Source organism: Plecotus auritus (genome assembly GCF_963455305.1).
Source record: "Plecotus auritus genome assembly, chromosome: 9".
NCBI classification, from domain to species: Eukaryota; Metazoa; Chordata; class Mammalia; order Chiroptera; family Vespertilionidae; genus Plecotus; species Plecotus auritus.
The window spans coordinates 64,170,941-64,189,527 of NC_137783.1; the positions used below are offsets into that span (position 1 = coordinate 64,170,941).

At 39.9% G+C, this 18,587-nt stretch overlaps 1 protein-coding gene across 12 annotated transcripts in view; it reads right to left on the reverse strand.

Moving 5' to 3' along the window:
• Positions 1 to 1,687: 1,687 nt before the first annotated feature.
• CCSER2 (coiled-coil serine rich protein 2) overlaps positions 1,688 to 18,587 on the reverse strand; it is a 232,450-nt gene continuing 215,550 nt past the window's right edge. For 6 of the 12 annotated variants that reach the window (XM_080687676.1, XM_080687680.1, XM_080687682.1 and 3 more), the window contains one exon: positions 1,793 to 4,819. In XM_080687676.1, the coding sequence (XP_080543802.1) occupies positions 4,001 to 4,819 (819 nt within the window). In that variant the 3' untranslated portion in view covers positions 1,793 to 4,000. Of the gene's footprint in view, positions 4,820 to 12,143; positions 12,184 to 18,256; positions 18,342 to 18,587 lie in introns of all 12 variants that reach the window. The other 6 variants (XM_080687687.1, XM_080687684.1, XM_080687679.1 and 3 more) reach the window with 3 other exon arrangements.

Consider the following 18,587-nt stretch of genomic DNA (forward strand, 5'->3'; position numbering starts at 1 on the left):
AACAGAAATGTGCTGCAGGCTTGCTGATCTTCAGCGCAAGCCCATTCAGTGATTCTAAATCCCATCCTCTGTGCCCTGGGGACCAGAAAACCGTGGTGACTACTGCTCCGACAGGAGGTGCTCCGTGTCTAACACCATCTGTGCTACAGGAAGACTTAGAAGTGACAGCCAAGGAGGGTCATGTTCTCTTTGATTCATTGAGTAAAATACTTAAGGGGTCAATGAAACACTCAAAGAAGTTAGTGCTTTAGTGGGAAAAGTGGCACGTGGAGGGTGTAATTCTGTGAACAACTGTACTTCTAACAGCAACCATTAGAGATAAATTTATTTCAACAAAAAAGTCACACCCAATAGGAGGCATTTCGATATTTCAGGCACAGCTCCAAGCAGTTAAGCTCATTTAAAGTGCAAATCTGACATTTTCTTTCATATTCAGGTTTTTACTTGTTAAAATATTTAGTAGGTTCCCTAATATATAATATCTATATAAATACAAAACAGTAGTCTATATGCCTGAAGATATTGCACAAATTAAATCGAGACTACAAGAGAAAAATGTTAGAGGGCCTCAGTCTTTGGAAACGCTCTAAATGACTTTCACATCTAAATGATGTGGTCCTTTAATGCACCAACCCTCTGCACCTGGGCGGATAAACTCCTCACGCCAGGCTTTCTTTAAAAGAATGTGTGTGCATCCAATTAACAGCCCTATGTATGCACTTCCTCATACTCTAGTAATTTTTCTCTCTCACAGATGTGAGACTTAGCCAATCCCCAGAAAACTTCTTCCTTAGGACTTGGAATTCATGCACTGCAACCATTTTCATGAAATCACAGGAACTAAGATAAAAGTGACCTGAACTCCTACTCAATGAAGGCTGAGTACACTGTGTGTATAGAAGGAAGTGCATTAAGTGACATACAGAGTTGATATACAGAATCATTAAACAGAGATTAAGCCAAATCAGGCAAGCTATAGCCTCACCTCATTTCCAACTTAGCATTTACTAAGGAGCAGCCTAACACAATATTCTTGCATTTTAAAGAAAACTGCAGGAAAATACTTTGCTGGTTTTGTACAAGCATCCTCAATGTTTTTTTCTTAAATGTATTATGCTTCATAAGTATATTGATGAGCCTTCTGCCAAAATTAAGGCTCAACAGAGGTACAGAGAGTTTGAAATGATGGGTTCATTCATATTTCTGCATATTAACCAGGGAGAAAAAAGCAGGAAAATATCAGAATAAAAGAACTGCGGAAGTCAATATTTTTATGTAATAGACAAAGACATTTCCCTCAGACTAGAGGGTTAAAAATAATATAAAAAATTAAAACTTTTCCCTTAAAGGTAAAGGCCTACTAATGACTGTTACACAAGAGTCTGTATGTGCTCCGTGCTGCAGGTTGGCTCCAACGCTGGGGCCGATACATGAGTGAGTGATGAGCACCTGCCTGTCCTCAGCACCTGCTCAGCTCTGCAGACTCAGGCCCACGACCTGTGGCACGGAGTCCTCACCTCTGCGTGGTCTCCTCTTCTCCTGCTGCCTTCCAGTGTCCCGGCATCATTGTCTTTTCCAAAGAACCCGCCCTCTCATGCTATGTCTATCAACTCCTAAATCAGCCAAAGGCCTACTGACTCATCAGGATGTTTTATGTAAGGAATACAGCATGTCCCCCAAAGTGTACATACATTTTGAATTATTATAAAGTCAGTGTTTATTTAACATACAGTTCACTTTCAAAATTTAAAAGAATCTACAGGAATGATTTTTTTTATTTTTTTTTATCAATGCCTATTTTCAAACTGATGACTGGTTTGGTCCAGGCACTGCTGATAACGGGAAGCAAACATCAAGAATAATTTTGTTTGATGTTTGTGCGCCCTCAATTTGTCAACTTGTTGGTTTTGTACTGCAAACTTTATCTTTTATAAATCCTCATTAAAAAAAGTCTAGTGGCATTTTAGGATAAATTTTATTTGTTCAAAGCTTAATCTGGCTTCACCCAGCACTATATTTCAAATCAGTTAAACCTGAAAGGAGTGAAAACTCCGTGAGTCACCAGCTGTTAAAGGGTGTATACATTTTGGGGGACCTCCTCTATAGTGTAATAACACCCCATTTATAATACATGAGGTCAGTTTTCTTTCTCCTTCCAAATGAAAGAGCACATGTGCCCACTCACAGCTGCAGCCATCGCTGCTCATCTCTACGAACATAAAGAGCTTTGCTGCGGTATCTTGATATCAACGCCTTCCGGACAACGTGAAAAGTTTCTGAACTTTTGTGTTTCTCCTACAGAAGTGCTGCCGAATGAGAGTATGGCGTTGCCTGCTACCCAAGAATGGTTTGTACCCAGTGAAGGGCAAATTCACTGGAATGGTACGGGAAGACTACCTCAAAATGGTAGTAATCAATCAACTTTTTTGAAGTTTACACTGAAGTACCTGCTGTTATTTCTCTAAAAAGGGGCCGACAATGTCACCCGTGTACATTTTAAAAAAGAATCTCTAGAAACTTGAGTGGCTAATTTTTTGGCCAGAACCCCTTTTGATACATTTTTGGTCAGCTGATGACAACAAAAATCTACATTGTGAAAGCCCATCTCTCTGAAAGACATTAACTCTAACCAAAGCCACAACAGGAGGACCACCTACGGACACCATGATCTGGGAGAGCAGGGCACCCTGACGGAGCTTCTGAAGAGTGTCCACAGCCTGATGAGTTAGCACTCCTGGTCCCCTGGTGTTCCCAGCTATCTTCCTGGGACATTAGTTAAGCGTACTGCCACTGAAATACCTTTTAATACCTTTAATAAGACACAATTTCCACTCTCTAATTCTATTTCTCTTCCCAAACCTACTTTTTAAGAAACTGGCATTCAAATACACACCAACATAAAGGGGACCTGACAACTCAGCAGAAGCGCTGTGTACTCCAGCTTTCTCAAGATGGTCTACTTCCATTTATCATTATTGCCAACAAAGTTTAGCTTTTTTTGCTACAGAAAATAGTCTAAATCCCTATGCATGGGGTATTTATATCCCATCCAAATTTTGTGCAAACATTTCAAGTCCATTATTCCGGTCTTCAAATATTAGCAGAAAGTCAATAAATATACATATTATAATAAAGACTTAATTTAAAATATATGCTGTGGGATTTTAAACAGCTACCATGAATCCATAAGCCTCTAGGGTCCAAAACTGAATTACCAGCAAAATTCTAGCACCAACACGTTACAAATGAATACACCTTTAGGGTATAGGTTTCAAGATGTGTCTTAAGCTTTCCAAAATTTATCCAGTACCAAAAGCAAACACAATGGTGTGCATGTATGAACAAAATGTTAAAATGATATGTAATTGATTTATACATTCTATGAAACATTTTAGCCTGGGTACTTGGTAAGTTAATATTGAGAGCAGCTTGCTGCTCCTAGCAAGGAAAGATAGAACTCATAGCTTTCCACTGAAGGCCGGGTCTCCTTTGTCCATCATAGAGCTTTCTCATAGACCTTTTCAACATACGAATCACTGGCCAGAACCCTGCTTACAGACCACCTACCACCTCCCACTACCACCAAATCTTTACTTAAAAAAAGAACCATGTTCACAAGAGGGCTATTGAAAAAGAGGGAGGCCCTGACCACAATCAATACAGACCGTAAGAGGACGAGGGCGCCAAGTGCATGTCTCGCCAGCTCCGTGAAGGGCTATGCCTTTCCTGGTGGCCAACAGTGGTCACGGGGTGAGAGCCCCTGTGGGCCTCTGATGGGAAAGCAAACGCTCATGTTCACCTAAGACAAATACACTTCACTGCTATGTGCTTTGACCAGGATATAAAATGGAAGAGCCCAAATGAGTAGAAGCTTCCACATTTTAATGTTTTAAGATTCGCAAGCCTTTAATGGAACCTCCACCATGGCAGCAAACTGCAAGTAAAGTTATTACAGAACAGATTTTTTTAAAAGACATATTGGCAGGTGATGGCTATGTACTTAGGGTATCTTTGGTTTAGGAAGACGAGAATATCGATTAGACGACAAACAATCCCCAGAATTCAAATTGCCATTCGGATTCTGCATGATTTCTTTCCTTCTTGCCAATGGCCTTGGGATGCTTGTCTTGGCCTGGAAGTTTTGAGGCTCTGGTCGGGGGTTGCTTATTTGTTTTTGTTTGAAAGAGCCAGAAGGGGGGCGGAGCTTAGATGCTCGTGGATTTAGATTATTTGCAAGATTTGTTTGACTAGATGTTAGCTGAATTTTTGCTGAATTACATGGTGCAATTACTGGTGAGTTCTTATAGGTGGGAGTCCTACTTGGCGATGATTCAGAAACTGAAGGAGGTACCAAAGAATTCAAGATGGATGGCTTCAGAAGCTGCAAGGATTTGGGCTGAGATGTGTAGTCCTCTGGTAAAGACTGGTTTCTTCCCACTCTCTTGGCCTGGTCTCCTGCACTCGATTGGATGAGTGTTTGAGAAGAAGTGGGTACCACCTGCATGTCTTTAATGGGATTATTTGCCAAATGATAAGGCTCTGGAGCATCCATGGTCATGTCCCAGCCTGATTCCGAAGGCGCGCTCTTAGCCACCTCCTCAGTGAGCTGCGGGCTTGAGGAGAAAGGTCGGCCTTCCAGGCCACCACTGCGTTCTTGCTGCGAGTCCTGTGCAAAGCTGTCATCCCGGCGTGCGGGCCCTGGACGCGTGCCCTGGACCGAGTGCTCACTGTGGTCCTCGCTATGCTGCCATTTTGTTAGTTTTCCCTGGGCGTGGTCTGTGGGTCTGGGAAGGCTGCTGGAAGGCTGTAGTACTTGAGGCTATTAAAATTAAAAACAACATTAGCAACAACTCATTTTAGAAATGCCTCCCAGAATTAATATAAGTTCTAATTCCGCTGTGTTGGTACTTACTACGTTTTAATATAAGAAGTATGTGAGATTCTTTTAAATTAAAAAATAAATTACAACATTCAACTAAATTCATGAGACACACTACAAGAATGATAATGCAAACAAAAATGATACAGGCAGTAAAACACTAAACAAGATTCAAAATTAAACAGGAGGAATGAAAAATATTAAAAGTACTGATTTATTGTTGAAAAAAGATTCCTGCCTCAATTGATTCATTACATATTTAAAACTTTATATATAAGAGCTTGACAGAAGGACTTCCATAGCACTTTGGTTTAATCTGCATAAAGCATCCAGATAGTAACTGTGATCTTCAGGATATTACCACCTTTTAAGATTTTTTGAAAAGGAAAGCTGTACACCACTTTATCACACTTGATGAGCGGAAGAATTCCTTTAAAAGTGTCAAGGTGCAGTCCTCTTTGGAGAATTAAAATTACCAGCAAATAAGGTTTAGAATTAAGCTTATATTTTCAGTAGATATGAAATTGTATTTAAACAAACAAAAAAAAAATAGGTCAATGCACTTAGCTAATGCTAACCCACCTTTAATGTTCTTGCTGAGAAGTTTCAGAATAAAATAGGTTCACCCCTTATCTGTCTGTCTCACTGCCATCTGAGGGATCAGCTGAGATTCTGCTATGGCCGGCACACAGAAAGCAGATTTGCCTTCCCCAAGAGCAAACACCCACTCAACAAAATTAAAAATGATCAGCCTTTGGAATGATGGCTGAGATTAAACAAATTTGCCTGTAACTTGAACTAAAGCTCAGAAGCCTACAATAGCTAAGTTCTCAAGAGGCCCAGGTTCCTTGCACACACTTTCCTGGTGCTCACTGTGTGGTTAGATTCTATACAATCAGAGGAAATGTGCTACTTCCGTTACTTTTGTGCATTCGCAAAGAAATATGAATCTTACAGTTTTCTTTCAATGGCCCAGATAGTAGTTTACATGGGGCAGAGCCTATTGGTCCTGTCCTGATACAGGGGGGTGCTACAAATGTATAAACACACACACAACCACTTTCTATTAAATAATGTGGGCTCAAAGTACCAAAAAGTCTGGCATGGCGCTTTGAAACTTGAAATTAAAGGACCATTTTTATTTTTTTTTACTAATAAAATAACTTTTTAAAACTAAACAAACCTACACAGCATTTCTAATTTCTGTTCATGGCATGCTGCGCCACCTGTCCTACTGCCTTCCCCGCCTCCGGGACCAGCACTGGGTGAAGGCTGGGTCAGCAACCAGGGATTAGGTGATGGCGGGTTACCAGGGGCTGGGACTAGCTCACCAACTCATGGAGGGTAGAGGCCATGATGGCAAAGGGATGACTTGCTATTTAAAAAATAATAAAATCAAGACAATGACTATTCAAAATTAATCCATACTGAATATATTATATTAAACTCTTACTTGAGAATGTTTAAAATAAATAAGCTATCTCAGTTTTTACTTCAAGTGAAATATCCTGGACTTTAAAGTCAGTGGGCATTTTCACAATAAATCACCTCAGAGATGAATAAACTGCCCTTTAAGAATGAAGGTTCTAAAAAAAAGAAGAAGAGTGAAGGTACTAAAATCACCATGTAACTAATTCAAAAGACTCTCCTTGGGGTTTCCTTGGAAAAACGACCATGCCAATGTGATCATACACTCTAGAAAAATTAGTAAAAATATAGAGCAGTACCATGTTAAGCAAACTGAAATCTACCAAGGAGAGAAAAAAAAGCAATTGAATGACTATTTGTCTTTCCCTTTCACCCTCAAAAACTAGTTTCAAGTTAAACATCTTAAAGCAACTAAGACCTTTGAAAATATCAGTAACAATTTAAAAAATGATGACTTCATAATATGTCTACTGCCAGTACAAAAAAAAGATATAAATATGTGCTAAAAGCATAAAAAGGTATGATATTTCTAATAAGGGTGAAGTAATAAATTGATTAAGAAAATCAAATCTCCAGAAAAGGGGCACTGTGAACTGTAAATTACCATTTGCACTGTTCTGATTACTCATATCATTCAACTGACTACTACTTTATCAGAGAACTAAATGGAAATACAGCAGAGAGAAAGATATCTGCTTATATTAAACTAGAGGCCTGGTGCATGAAATTTGTGCACAGCGGGGGGTGGGGGGGCTCTCAGCCTAGCCTGAACCCTCTCCAATCTGGGACCCCTCGGAGGACATCCCTCTCACAATCCTGGACCGCTGGCTCCTAATCGCTCACCTGCCTGCCTGCCTGGTCGCCCCTAACTGCCCCACCTCCTGCCGGCCTGATCGCCCCTCACTGCCTCTGCATGCCAGCCTGATTGCCCCTAACTGTCCCCCTGCCAGCCTGGTCGCTCCTAACTGCCCTTCCCCACTGGCCTGGTCACCCCTTACTGCCCTGACCCCCTGCCAGCCTGGTCGCCCCCAACGGCCCCCCTCTGCCAGCCTGGTCACCCCTAACTGCCCCCCCCTGCTGGCCTGGTTGCCTCCAACTGGCCCCCCCCAACCAGCCTGGTCGCTTCTAATTGCCCCCCCCCCGCCAGCCTGGTCGCCCCACGCAGCCTGCTGTTTAGTTGTTTGGTCGTCCCTCACTACCACACAGCCTGCTTGTTCAGTCGTTTGGTCATCCCTCACTAACCCCCCTGCCAGCCTGGTCGTAGGCAGCCATCTTGTGAGGGTTAATTTGCATATTACCTCTTTATTATATAGCATGGAATGAAGCTCCACATCAAATATGAAAGAACTGGAAAAATAGGTTTTTAAAAATAAAAATTTTAAGTCTTTTAACTGAGAGGAGTTAAGATTGAACAATTACATTTTAAAAGTCTATCACTTGGTTACATTAAATAAATCAGTGGTTTCTGAATAATGAATAATGTAGATTTTCTATTTTTACTAAAAGTGGTATAATTTCCCTATCCTAAAATAAATGTGTTGCTTTATTGTTTAATTGAAAACTAGTTTAGAAAAGAATTCTACTCTTGTAAAGAAAAAGGTCTCTTACATTTTGCTAGTTGGGCGATGGAAGAAAAAGGTGAAGGGATTAGGAACTACAAATTTGTAGTTATAGGACAGTTATGAGGATATAAAGTACAGCATAGGGAATATAGTCAATAATATGTGTATGGTGGCAGATGATTGATCAGGGTGATCACTCTGTAAGTTATATAAATATCTAATCATTGAGTTGTACACCTGAAACTAATATAATACTGTATGTCAATGGTAATTTAAAAATAAAAAGTTTAATAAAAAAAGTCTCTAGAACAAGATCAAGATATGACTCTAGCAAGGACCGAGGCAACGACCTGCGCCTGATGTGCGGGAGGTTGTGGAAAGCTGGTCACCACCGAGCACTGGGCTGCTGAACAGCTGCCTCTTAGTGTCCAGCAAGCAGAGGAGAGATGTGTCCTGATAGCCTGCTGCTTGCAGTACCACTTCCCCAATTCTAAACACTCAACAGTATCACTATAAAGGCAAAAGGTTCACAATTCACCTTGCCCACTTTCACTACTGCTTCTATGCTCTCAGACAACTTTAGAATAAATTCTAAATATAAAAAGAAATATCCCATATTTTCATGAATAATAAGACGAACAGGAAGGAATTTAAAGACCATTCATTCATTTTTTAAATGTCAATGATGTGTCATGCACTGTTAGGTGTAGGAAAATATGATGGAGCTGAACACAATGCTATTCCTGTGGTGGAGAGGCCTAGGGAGGGAGATAGCTAAACAAATGATGAGGCCATGTCTCCAGCACAACATGGGACCAAAAAAAACCCACATGCCTGATGAAAGAGGTCACAGAGGGCATCCAAGAATCCCAAACATCTGAGTTTTAAGATAAGTAGGAGTTTGCCAAGTAGACACAGAGGGAAGAGCACCCAGTTTGTGGAGGACCAGGGTAGGGCACAGAGGCAAACAAAGAACACGGGATGTTCTAGTTACTTCAAACCATTAGACTGACTTTGGAGAGCACTGTCTGGTGAAAAGGGTAGGTGAGGGTCAGTTCATGAAGGAACTCAGTTCAGGCTAAGCGGGTCTGACCTGTGCAGCAGGTGCTGAGAGATGATGAACTGTCAGCAGCAGAATCATTAAGATCCGATGCGTGTTTTACAATGTCCCTGGTGGAACCCATGAGGAATGTAGGGGAGGGGATGAGACTGCAGGCAGCACAGCCAGGTGGGCAGAAGGGCTGTTGCTAGCAGCCAGGGCGAGTGGAAGGGTCTAACATTAGGACAGTGAAGGGAACACTAGGAAGGATTGGAAGGGATTCTGAAGGTGGGACAGGGAAGAGGCTGCTCAGGAGGAATTTAAGCTGCGTTGCAGGTTTCTGGCTTTGGAGAGGCAAGATGCGTGCTGCCCTGCACAGAACAAACGCCTCGGGGAAGCTGCCCACCATTTCAGCCTCAGCCCACAGGACTCCGGGCGCAAGGAACCCCACTACAGGGGCCATCAGGAAACACCCACAGTCACAAACAAGTAGAACTTCATTCCTCGGTCCTTGCAACTTGTAGAAGGGTTGGTTACTGAAGCTTTAAAATGTGGACCCACCCCTAGACTTAAAGAGCTAAGTGCTTCTAACTGGACCCAGTAACTTTCAGTCTTACTTTAGTTAGACACATACACTTCAGCACACTATTCTGAGAATTCTCAGAAGCAATGGTTACAAGTGTCAAAGTCAAGAGTGCTAGCGATAAGCACTACTGGATAATTAATTGTGCAAGGGACTGGTAGGCATCTTCAATGACCATCTTTAAATGTCTATTTTGAGATGTTTACAAAGATAACCAGAGACTAGGAGCTTCCACAGGCATGTACCAGCTTTATTCATTTTTTGTTGTTGTAGTTGGTATCCCTAGTATTTGGCACATAATTCTATATAATAAAACCCTAATATGCAAATCAACCAAAGGGCAGAACAACCGGTCGCTATGACACGCACTGACCACCAGGCGGTGGCGACAGCGCTAAGGACGCCTCAGGGGATGTCCAACTGCCGGCTTAGGCCCACTGCAGGACATCCCCTGAGAGGTCCCGAACTATGAGAGGGCGCAGGCCGGGCTGAGGGAACCCGCCCCTCCCCCCTCCCAGAGCATGAATGTTGTGCACCAGGCCTCTAGTAGGAAATATATACTGTATACAGTGGTGGGCAAAAGTAGGTTCACAGTTGTGAGTATATGAAATGCAGAGTTAATAATCATAACCCACATGTCTTTTTTTCTATAAAACTGTAAACCTACTTTTGCCCACCCCAGTGTTTGTGTGTATATATATATATATAGATATAGATATAGATATAGATATAGATATAGATTTATGCACATATATATTTTCTAGAAAAACAAATAAATTAATATTAGTGAGTGTTATATACCAGAATTACTTCTTTGGTAATAAATTATCAAAATGATACTTCCCTATTAGGTCAATGATGCAGCACTAATAATCAAATAAAAATAAGCTTAATAAAAACAACATTGATGAAAAAAATAATTATAAAAATGTTTATTCTAAGTAAGTTTAGGGTTAGCTTAGTGGTTCATGATTAGAAGGACAGCAGGAAAGATTATCTTTGAACTTGAACACAGCATCTTTCATAATGGCCCACCAGCTAAACCACAAATGTGTTTTACTTGGAGGCTACATATTTGTGGATAAAATGAGTTGTGAAAATTGTCTTAACAAGCATTCAGCTATTTCTAATAATTAAATACATTTCATAATATTCATGTAAAATACTTACCATAAGACCTCCTAGCACAGCAAATATGCTCAATAAATGTTATCTACGACTTAGGTGTGAAAATGATGAATTTAAGCCATGGTCGTTTTGTAACTGGGTCTTGAAAAAAAAAAAAGGCAAGTTCTATAGCAGTATAGTAATAAACTAGTTGCTACAGAGTAAGAGGTTTCAATAATGCCAGTCACACCTAAATGTTTTAAATCCACAGCAGTTATATGTGATATGACATGAAGTCAAGGCTCCTCTCTGGAGATACACCAGAGTTAGGGCATGCAAGACACTCTTCCATTCAGAAAAAGTTCATATATGGCTATAGGAAGGAGCTAGCACAACACAGTGGTGAATCACTTAGTTAGCTCTTACAGTCAGACTGATTTTGTTTTGAATCCTGAGTCTATCACTTACTATGGGTGAGATACTGAGTGAATCATCTTACTACTCAGATGGAATTTCCTAAGAATATCTGCACCACATCACATAACTGTGAGCAGCGAATGACAACATTTACAGACACTTGAGGAATATTATGCTATGGGCCGAGAACAGGGTTTTCCGTCTTCCCGAGGGGAGGTCGCCAGACTCTAATTTTGCATGTGATCTCTAGTTATCACAAGACCCCTAGGTGAAAGGTAATATTTTTTTTTGGTAAATAAGTAAGCTGAAGTTAAATAAACTTAAGTAACATGTCCAAATTCACACACTTTATCAAATGGCAAAACCAGGAATTTGTACCCACAGAGAATTTAAAATGCAGTGCTAAAACTTTATTATTTGTACTATTTGGGTAATTCCAATGAGTTCACAGACTTTTAGAATATGCAACATAGCCAGATGATTATTTTAAAAACTTAACAGGCATATTCAATACCAGTATTCAGGTACTGAATAATGTCCTATTTCTTTCTTAGCTGATCTATACTACACAGGACAATTCTCAAACTCAAGCCACACTGCGGAGCAGTATTTCTGGGGAAAGTGGTTTCAAGCGACCTACTTGAAAAAATACACTGAATACAAGGAAAGGTAAATTACCACTCATCACTAAGAACTTCATCTTCACCGTTTTGTACTAATTCCAAGATTTTTAGCATTACCATAAGAAATAATACTCATATTAGTTTCCGTAAACATCCTAAAGTCACCAATAATAATAAAATGGCAGCTAGATACATCAAGTCCCGATAAGAGTAAAAAGATGTCAAAGTCTGTAAGGCAGAAAGCAGGAAATGTTCTCAAGTGTCATAATGTTATTGCATAACAGAAAACAGAAATTACTTAACATTATTTTCTTAATACATACAAGTTTATTATTATTATTAAATACATTTGAAAGGTGTAAAGAAAGATGGAAATGGTGCCATCTTTAACATGCCTGTAATTTCATGCAGGCTCTGACATGCATCATGCAAACTGGGGGGAAAAACAAAAACAAAAGAGTGACTATGAGGAAGGTGGTAGGAAAAATCTGAAATTGTACTGTACCACGCTTTGTCAGAGAAGTAATGGACTAACTTCTCAACTCCTTGCCAAAGGCATAATGGGAGAGCAGAGACAAGAAAAGACAGGACAATGGTGTCAGAGAGCACATACACCACCAAGAAAGTGCCAGGCTTGGTAGCAGCCAACAGTATCTGCTCTGCCTTTTTTTTTTTTCTAGGCATTCTTAACGTGTTTGTATGAAATGAAAACATTTTAATAGATTTATACTTTCTTGCTCAAGTGTTATATTTTCTTGCAAGTTAACACAAATAAATATTTATATCCACAGAACAGTGTCTATAAAAGTTCTCATACTTAAAAGGAATCACTTGAAGAATTTTTCCAAATAAAATATTCAAAAGAATTCTGACACAATTTAATATTCATACTTCAAAGATCTAAAAAGGTTTAGCTACATGTAATCCCTTACAAAGAAAATAGAAATTATTTTTTAATAATTTCAGAGTCTTCCACATTATAAACTAAACACAACTCAATATTTGTTACTTTACTTTTATGACTGCTGCTACATTAAAGACTGATAAAAGCATAATCTGTTTTTCATGTATGTCTTAAATACAATGTTCTAAATGGTAAGTGAGGCTCACACATCACTGTAGAGATGGAGACATGACCGAGTGCCTGGTATAACTATAGTCCCCCCTTGTTTACAGTTTCATGTACCTGCGGTCTCAGGTACCTGTGATCAGCCATGGTCCGAAAACATTAATGGAAAATTCCAGGAATAAACAACTCATAAGTTTTTAGCTGCGTGCTGTTCTGAGTGGTCTGATGAAATCTCACTCCGGAGACCCACGGGATGTAAACCACCCTATGTCCACACACATCCACGCTGTGTGTGCCACCTGCCATAGTAACTTAGGAGCCCTGATGATTCAGACCCATGTGCACAGCCCCACAGAGCTCATGTTCAAGTCACCCTCAGTTTACTTAATAATACCCCAAAGCACAAGATAGTGATGCTGGCAATTCAAATATGCCAGAGAGAACCATAGAGTGTGTCCACTTTAAGTTGAAAAGGTGTGTGTGTATAGGAAGAAAAATAGTGTATACATAAGGGTTCAGTACCACCCATGGTTTCAGGCATCAACTGGAGGTCTCTAACGGTCTCCCCTGAAGATGAGGGAGACCACTGTAGAGTAAATGAATTCCGCTCTACAATTCACACAGCCCACTCCCAGCCTCCAGGACTATTGGAAACCAGGAGTGCTCTTATTTCCTTAGGGCTCGCAATGGTGCCTCGCACTCTCAGAGAGCTTAGAAAAGACACCTGATTTATAAATATAAATTATAAACTAACTCTAAAATGAGAAATTCATTGGCTCTTCCAAGTTGATCAGTGTGCAGATGATGTGTTGTAGAACTGTGCACCTGAAACCTATATAATTTTGTTAACCAGTATCACCCCAATAAATTAAAAAAATACCCCCCCCCCCAAAAAAAACCTATCAGTGAATAATAGTGACTTAAATAAGCATTTACTACACAGGCACAATCAGTATAAGATACTTAATTTTCATAACTCTAAGACACAGAACCAACCGTATCTAATTTTGGAATGCAAAGTAGTTCAGAAAACAAAACTAAGTAACTTCAAAGTAGCACCATTCCCTGGTCTGACCAATATGCATGGTCCATTCACCCAGAGCAGGATTCGCAGGCGCTAGCACTGCACACACAGCAAGCGGCCCACGCTCTGCAGAGCAGGTGTTACGAGCGTGCACAGAAAATGGCCGCCGCTGTGTTTCTCATAATTGCAAGGTGTTGAGAGAGAAACAAACTCGTGCCTAAGCTTGGAGGACAGTCTCCTGGAACATGAATTTTATGCACATTTCTAGTCAATTAACCAATACTAAACTTGAATTAGCTGCAAAAATGAACAAAGAACCATATTCTACAGTAACCGCACTTCAAAAAGTAGCTTACTGTAAAATGCAATTGTTCCGTTTTTACTGAGTTACCCTAGATTCCATTTCACTGGAAAATATAAGTCACTCCTAAAGCTAACTTCTCACTAAAGCACGGAAACTGTGCACTTCTCATATGTGAAGCTAGTCACGTGTTTTCCGATGGTCTTAGGCTCTACAGCAGCGGTTCTCAACCTGTGGGTTGGGACCCACAGGTTGAGAACCGCTAGCAGGGTCGCCTAAGACCATCGGAAAACACATAGATATTTACATTACGATTCATAACAGTAGCAAAATTACAGTTATGAAGTAGCAACGAAAATAATTTTATGGTCAGGGGTCACCACAACATGAGGAACTATATTAAAGGGTCGCAGCATTAGAAAGGTTGAGAACCACTGTTATAAGGAAAGGAGGAGGATATAAGACAATATAATCACCATTCTTCATGGCATTCTGGTGAATACAGTTATTATTGTAACATAAATTTAGAAATCAGGCAACTTACAAAAAACTATTGGGCTACTAAGACATAAACATGATGTATGTAATTTCTGGTGTTTCAAACCTTTTTTTTTCTTCCCATCTCAGTTATTGCAAATATACTAGTAAGCTACAAGTAGGTAAGATTTCTAAATTCTTTCAAGCAAGGTGTTGAACAGAAAACTTTAAAAGTCGTATTAGTCATGTTAATAAGAAGTTGGTATTATTTCAAAATAAATTTTTTGAAAGTTATGTATTCCTAAAAGCATATACTCTAGCAAGAAATGCTATCTGAGATTACCTGAGATCACCACTAAGGCTGTATACTTGCCAGAAGGAATGATTTTTGTTAACCTTCACTGTGCGGTGGGCGAGCTGTTGTTTCTGATTCCACACAGCTGAAAATTAGAGCGGCTGGCCCGATGCCAGCCGAGTCCATCGGGACAAAAGCTGCGGTGCCTGAGGAGACGGGAGGACCCCACATGGAGATACTTTCTGCTGCCCAGAGAAAGCTCTCATTGGAGATGGGAGGTCAAACATCCTCACCTTGAGACTAGTGATACACTGGAGAAAATAAATATAAGTCAAAATGTCCCGAGAAAGAAAAAAAAATACTTGAAGACTAGGATTTTCCTTTTATCTCCATTTTTCCAGAATTATTAAGTTCGGCCAAGGGCATCCCTGGCCAGGGCAGCTTCCTGGAGTGACCAGAGCTAAATACTCCCTGTCAACGTGAGTCGTTTCACTCTGCATATGGCGACCAGGCTATCTTTTTATGCTGGAAAGTCTACTATTTGTTTACTTATTTATTTTTAAAGCCTCATGCTAGGGCATGCTTATTGAGAGGGGGTGGGTGGGAGAGAGAGAGAAAGAAATATATTGATGTGAGAGAGAAACATCAATCATTTGCCCTCCAGACTGGGGATCAAACCGCAACCCAGGTAACCCAGGTATGCGCCCTGACCAGGAATCAAACTGGCAACCTTTCAGCGCACAGGACAACACTCAACCAACTGAGCCACTCTGGCCAGGCAAAGTCTACTATTGCTATACATTAAAAAGAGCCCAAAAAAGATTGCCTGATGACTAATAACCAATCCTACCTGGCTACTACATTTAGAATTAAAGGCAGTTCACTTAGCTGATGTTCAAGAGGGCTCCGGGAAGGATGTATTAATGAAACATTATAATGGAGGCGAACTCTCTTAACTATCAAGCATCACTTACAGAATTCTCAAAAAAAATCAGCGCTAGGAATCACATATTAACTAAATGTGGAGACAAATATTTTTTCACTGAATATATGTAGTGTAGGAAAAGGAAATTTCTGAAAAAACACTGGATTTGCTTCCATAATTCCATACCCTTTTCCTTCTCTATATTTTATCATTAAAAAATAAAAATAATGATTTTATTGTTTAACTGTTTCAGCTGTTCTCAGGGTAAACTCAAAATTGTGTACTAGGTAGCCAAAACCGGTTTGGCTCAGTGGATAGAGCGTCGGCCTGCGGACTGGGAGGTCCCGGGTTTGATTCCGGTCAAGGGCATGTAACTTGGTTGCGGGCACATCCCCAGTAGGGGGTGTGCAGGAGGCAGCTGATCGATGTTTCTCTCTCATCGATGTTTCTGACTATCTATCCCTCTTCCTCTCTGTAAAAAATCAATAAAATATATTTAAAAAAAAATTGTGTACTAGGCTAGAGTCTATTTCTTCTCGAAAGGAACATTTCAAGCTCAGCTCTCTGAAAGCTAAGAAAAGTCCAGTCGTCACTTTCCACGAACACGGTCCTCCAAGTCTCATGGTCAACTCCAGGGCCAGTTCTTGCAGCTGCGCTGGCCAGGAAAGACTCCTGTGCACAGGTACTTTCCCTAGGTGGCTCACACAGCCCAACTCCGGACAACCCACACTTTCTTTTACTAACCTGGAGCTACAGAGAAGGAGGTTTGTTCTAGAACAGATAGAAAGACAGGTCTTGGTAGCAGTGTTGCACACAGTGCTCCTTCATAGCTGGGAATTAAAATGACAACTTGACACCCAAAGGAAAGGAGGGAGAAGCATTTGCAAATGGAGGGACAAGAAAATCCTAAAGCTATACACATAAGAAACTAGTGACATGGATGTTTCCGAGAAACATGATTTTTTTAAAAAAATCTAAAACTATTTGCAATACAGAATAATTAAACTTCATTCCCATATTGCAGCTATTGAGGGGACGGAGAACGAGGGAAGTGTGGTGGGAGACAGGAACAAGGCTAAACGCAGACTTCAGTAAATTCAGTCACTTGTTAACCTGAGGTCAACCCGTCACCCATGCTGCTTACTGGCTACAAGCCCAAAACACATTCTCACTTGTAACTGCACTTGAAATTCAGAGTAATTCACTAGCAAGTTAGAATAATTCCTTATGAGCAAAAAATATTTAAACAAAGGAGAAAAGAAAGCAACTAACTTGAAGATACGAGAGGCAAAAAAGGAGGATTTACAAAGATGGTAGGAGATGTAAAAGGAAGAGGAGGAGGAAAAATTCCTCTTTTTGCTGCATCCACTAAACAAACTCACTTGCTACTAAATACTTGACATAAAAGCCTATACAAACTCTCTATTCTATTTATCTTTAAAACAAACAGCCAAAAAATAAACTTCAACATTGTCTCAAATTCATGTTGATACCTAATAATTTTGATTAATTAAATAAATAAATTTTTATTTTAATAAATCACATTTTTAATTGCTTAAAATTGCTCCCTTTTGGACCTTCAATACATCACATAGATAAGAATAATTTATGAAAAAATGGATATGAATCACAAATCAGGGTAGGAGAAGGCATGAAAGTGATTGACTGACAATATTTATATCTCTTTTTCATTAACATTAGCTTTTCTGGGTGACTTTTCAAAAAAGATAAAATATAACCAACTTACCAGAAGTACTTAAGTACATAATATAAAATAATATACAATGTTTTGGAAAGCAGATTTAATGTAAACAAATCTTTTTAAGTCACATTAGAAATGTTAGTAAACCATGCACATTCAAAAGCCATTTCTTTTGTACTTGTAAGCAGCTGATAAATTAAAAGGACATGTTAATTGTTAAAAACCACCCTTGAAAACTGATTTATAAGATTTTTCTTTTAGAAGACAGTGAAAAGTAGTCAAAGCCTTTTGATTAGGAAATGTTTAAAGAAATGTGCAATGGTCTGGTAAGCCTGTTCCCTAACCAGTATGCATTTGTTCATTATACCACTACTAATAGCATAATTTCCTCTAGAAAACACGGAGTCATTGAGTTCCACTTGAAATCATCAGACATGTGTTGGGCAGTGAACACACTGTTTGGATAGTGTACATCTTAAACATAACTAGGTAAAAACAATTTTTATTCACATAAATCAAGGCCATGAAAAAGCACAATGCACTAGAGACAGGTGAAGGTCGCAGGATTAGGGCCACTGGCAGGAGGTGTTACATCTTTAGAATAAAAAGGAGTCAGATAGCTTTCTGCAGGCTCTAAGTAGAAGTCTATTTCCATGCAGTGGAAGGAGAAGGACGGGTAAGAGAGGAGAGCCCAGGAAGTGCTGGCTTAGCACATGCCTGCAGGCCACTGAGCAGAAGGGGTGGTGCTGGGAAGGGACAGAGCATGCAGAAGGGAAATACCAGGAGGGAGATGGAGCGAGAGAGGAGTGAGAGACACAGACTCACTCTGTCTGCGGTGCGGTGGCACAGTCCGTGGGGTCCCCTGGAAGGAGCCCTGCCAAGGAGAGAAGGAGGGAGCAGAATACCCACCCTGTGTAGAGAGAGACGGGGTAGGGAGGTATAATAAAAAAAGGGAACTGAAAAATAGAGAAACCAGTCATACTTTTAAAAATAACACAATAGTGTTTATGAGAAGACAGATTTCATTTTTTTAAATATAGGAAGCTCAAATTATTAAAAAACACACAATTCCAAGCTGATTCGTTTTTCATGTATTTTAATAAAAATTATTTTCTTCTAATATTTGTATTTAATATACAAAAAATAAAATATTCTT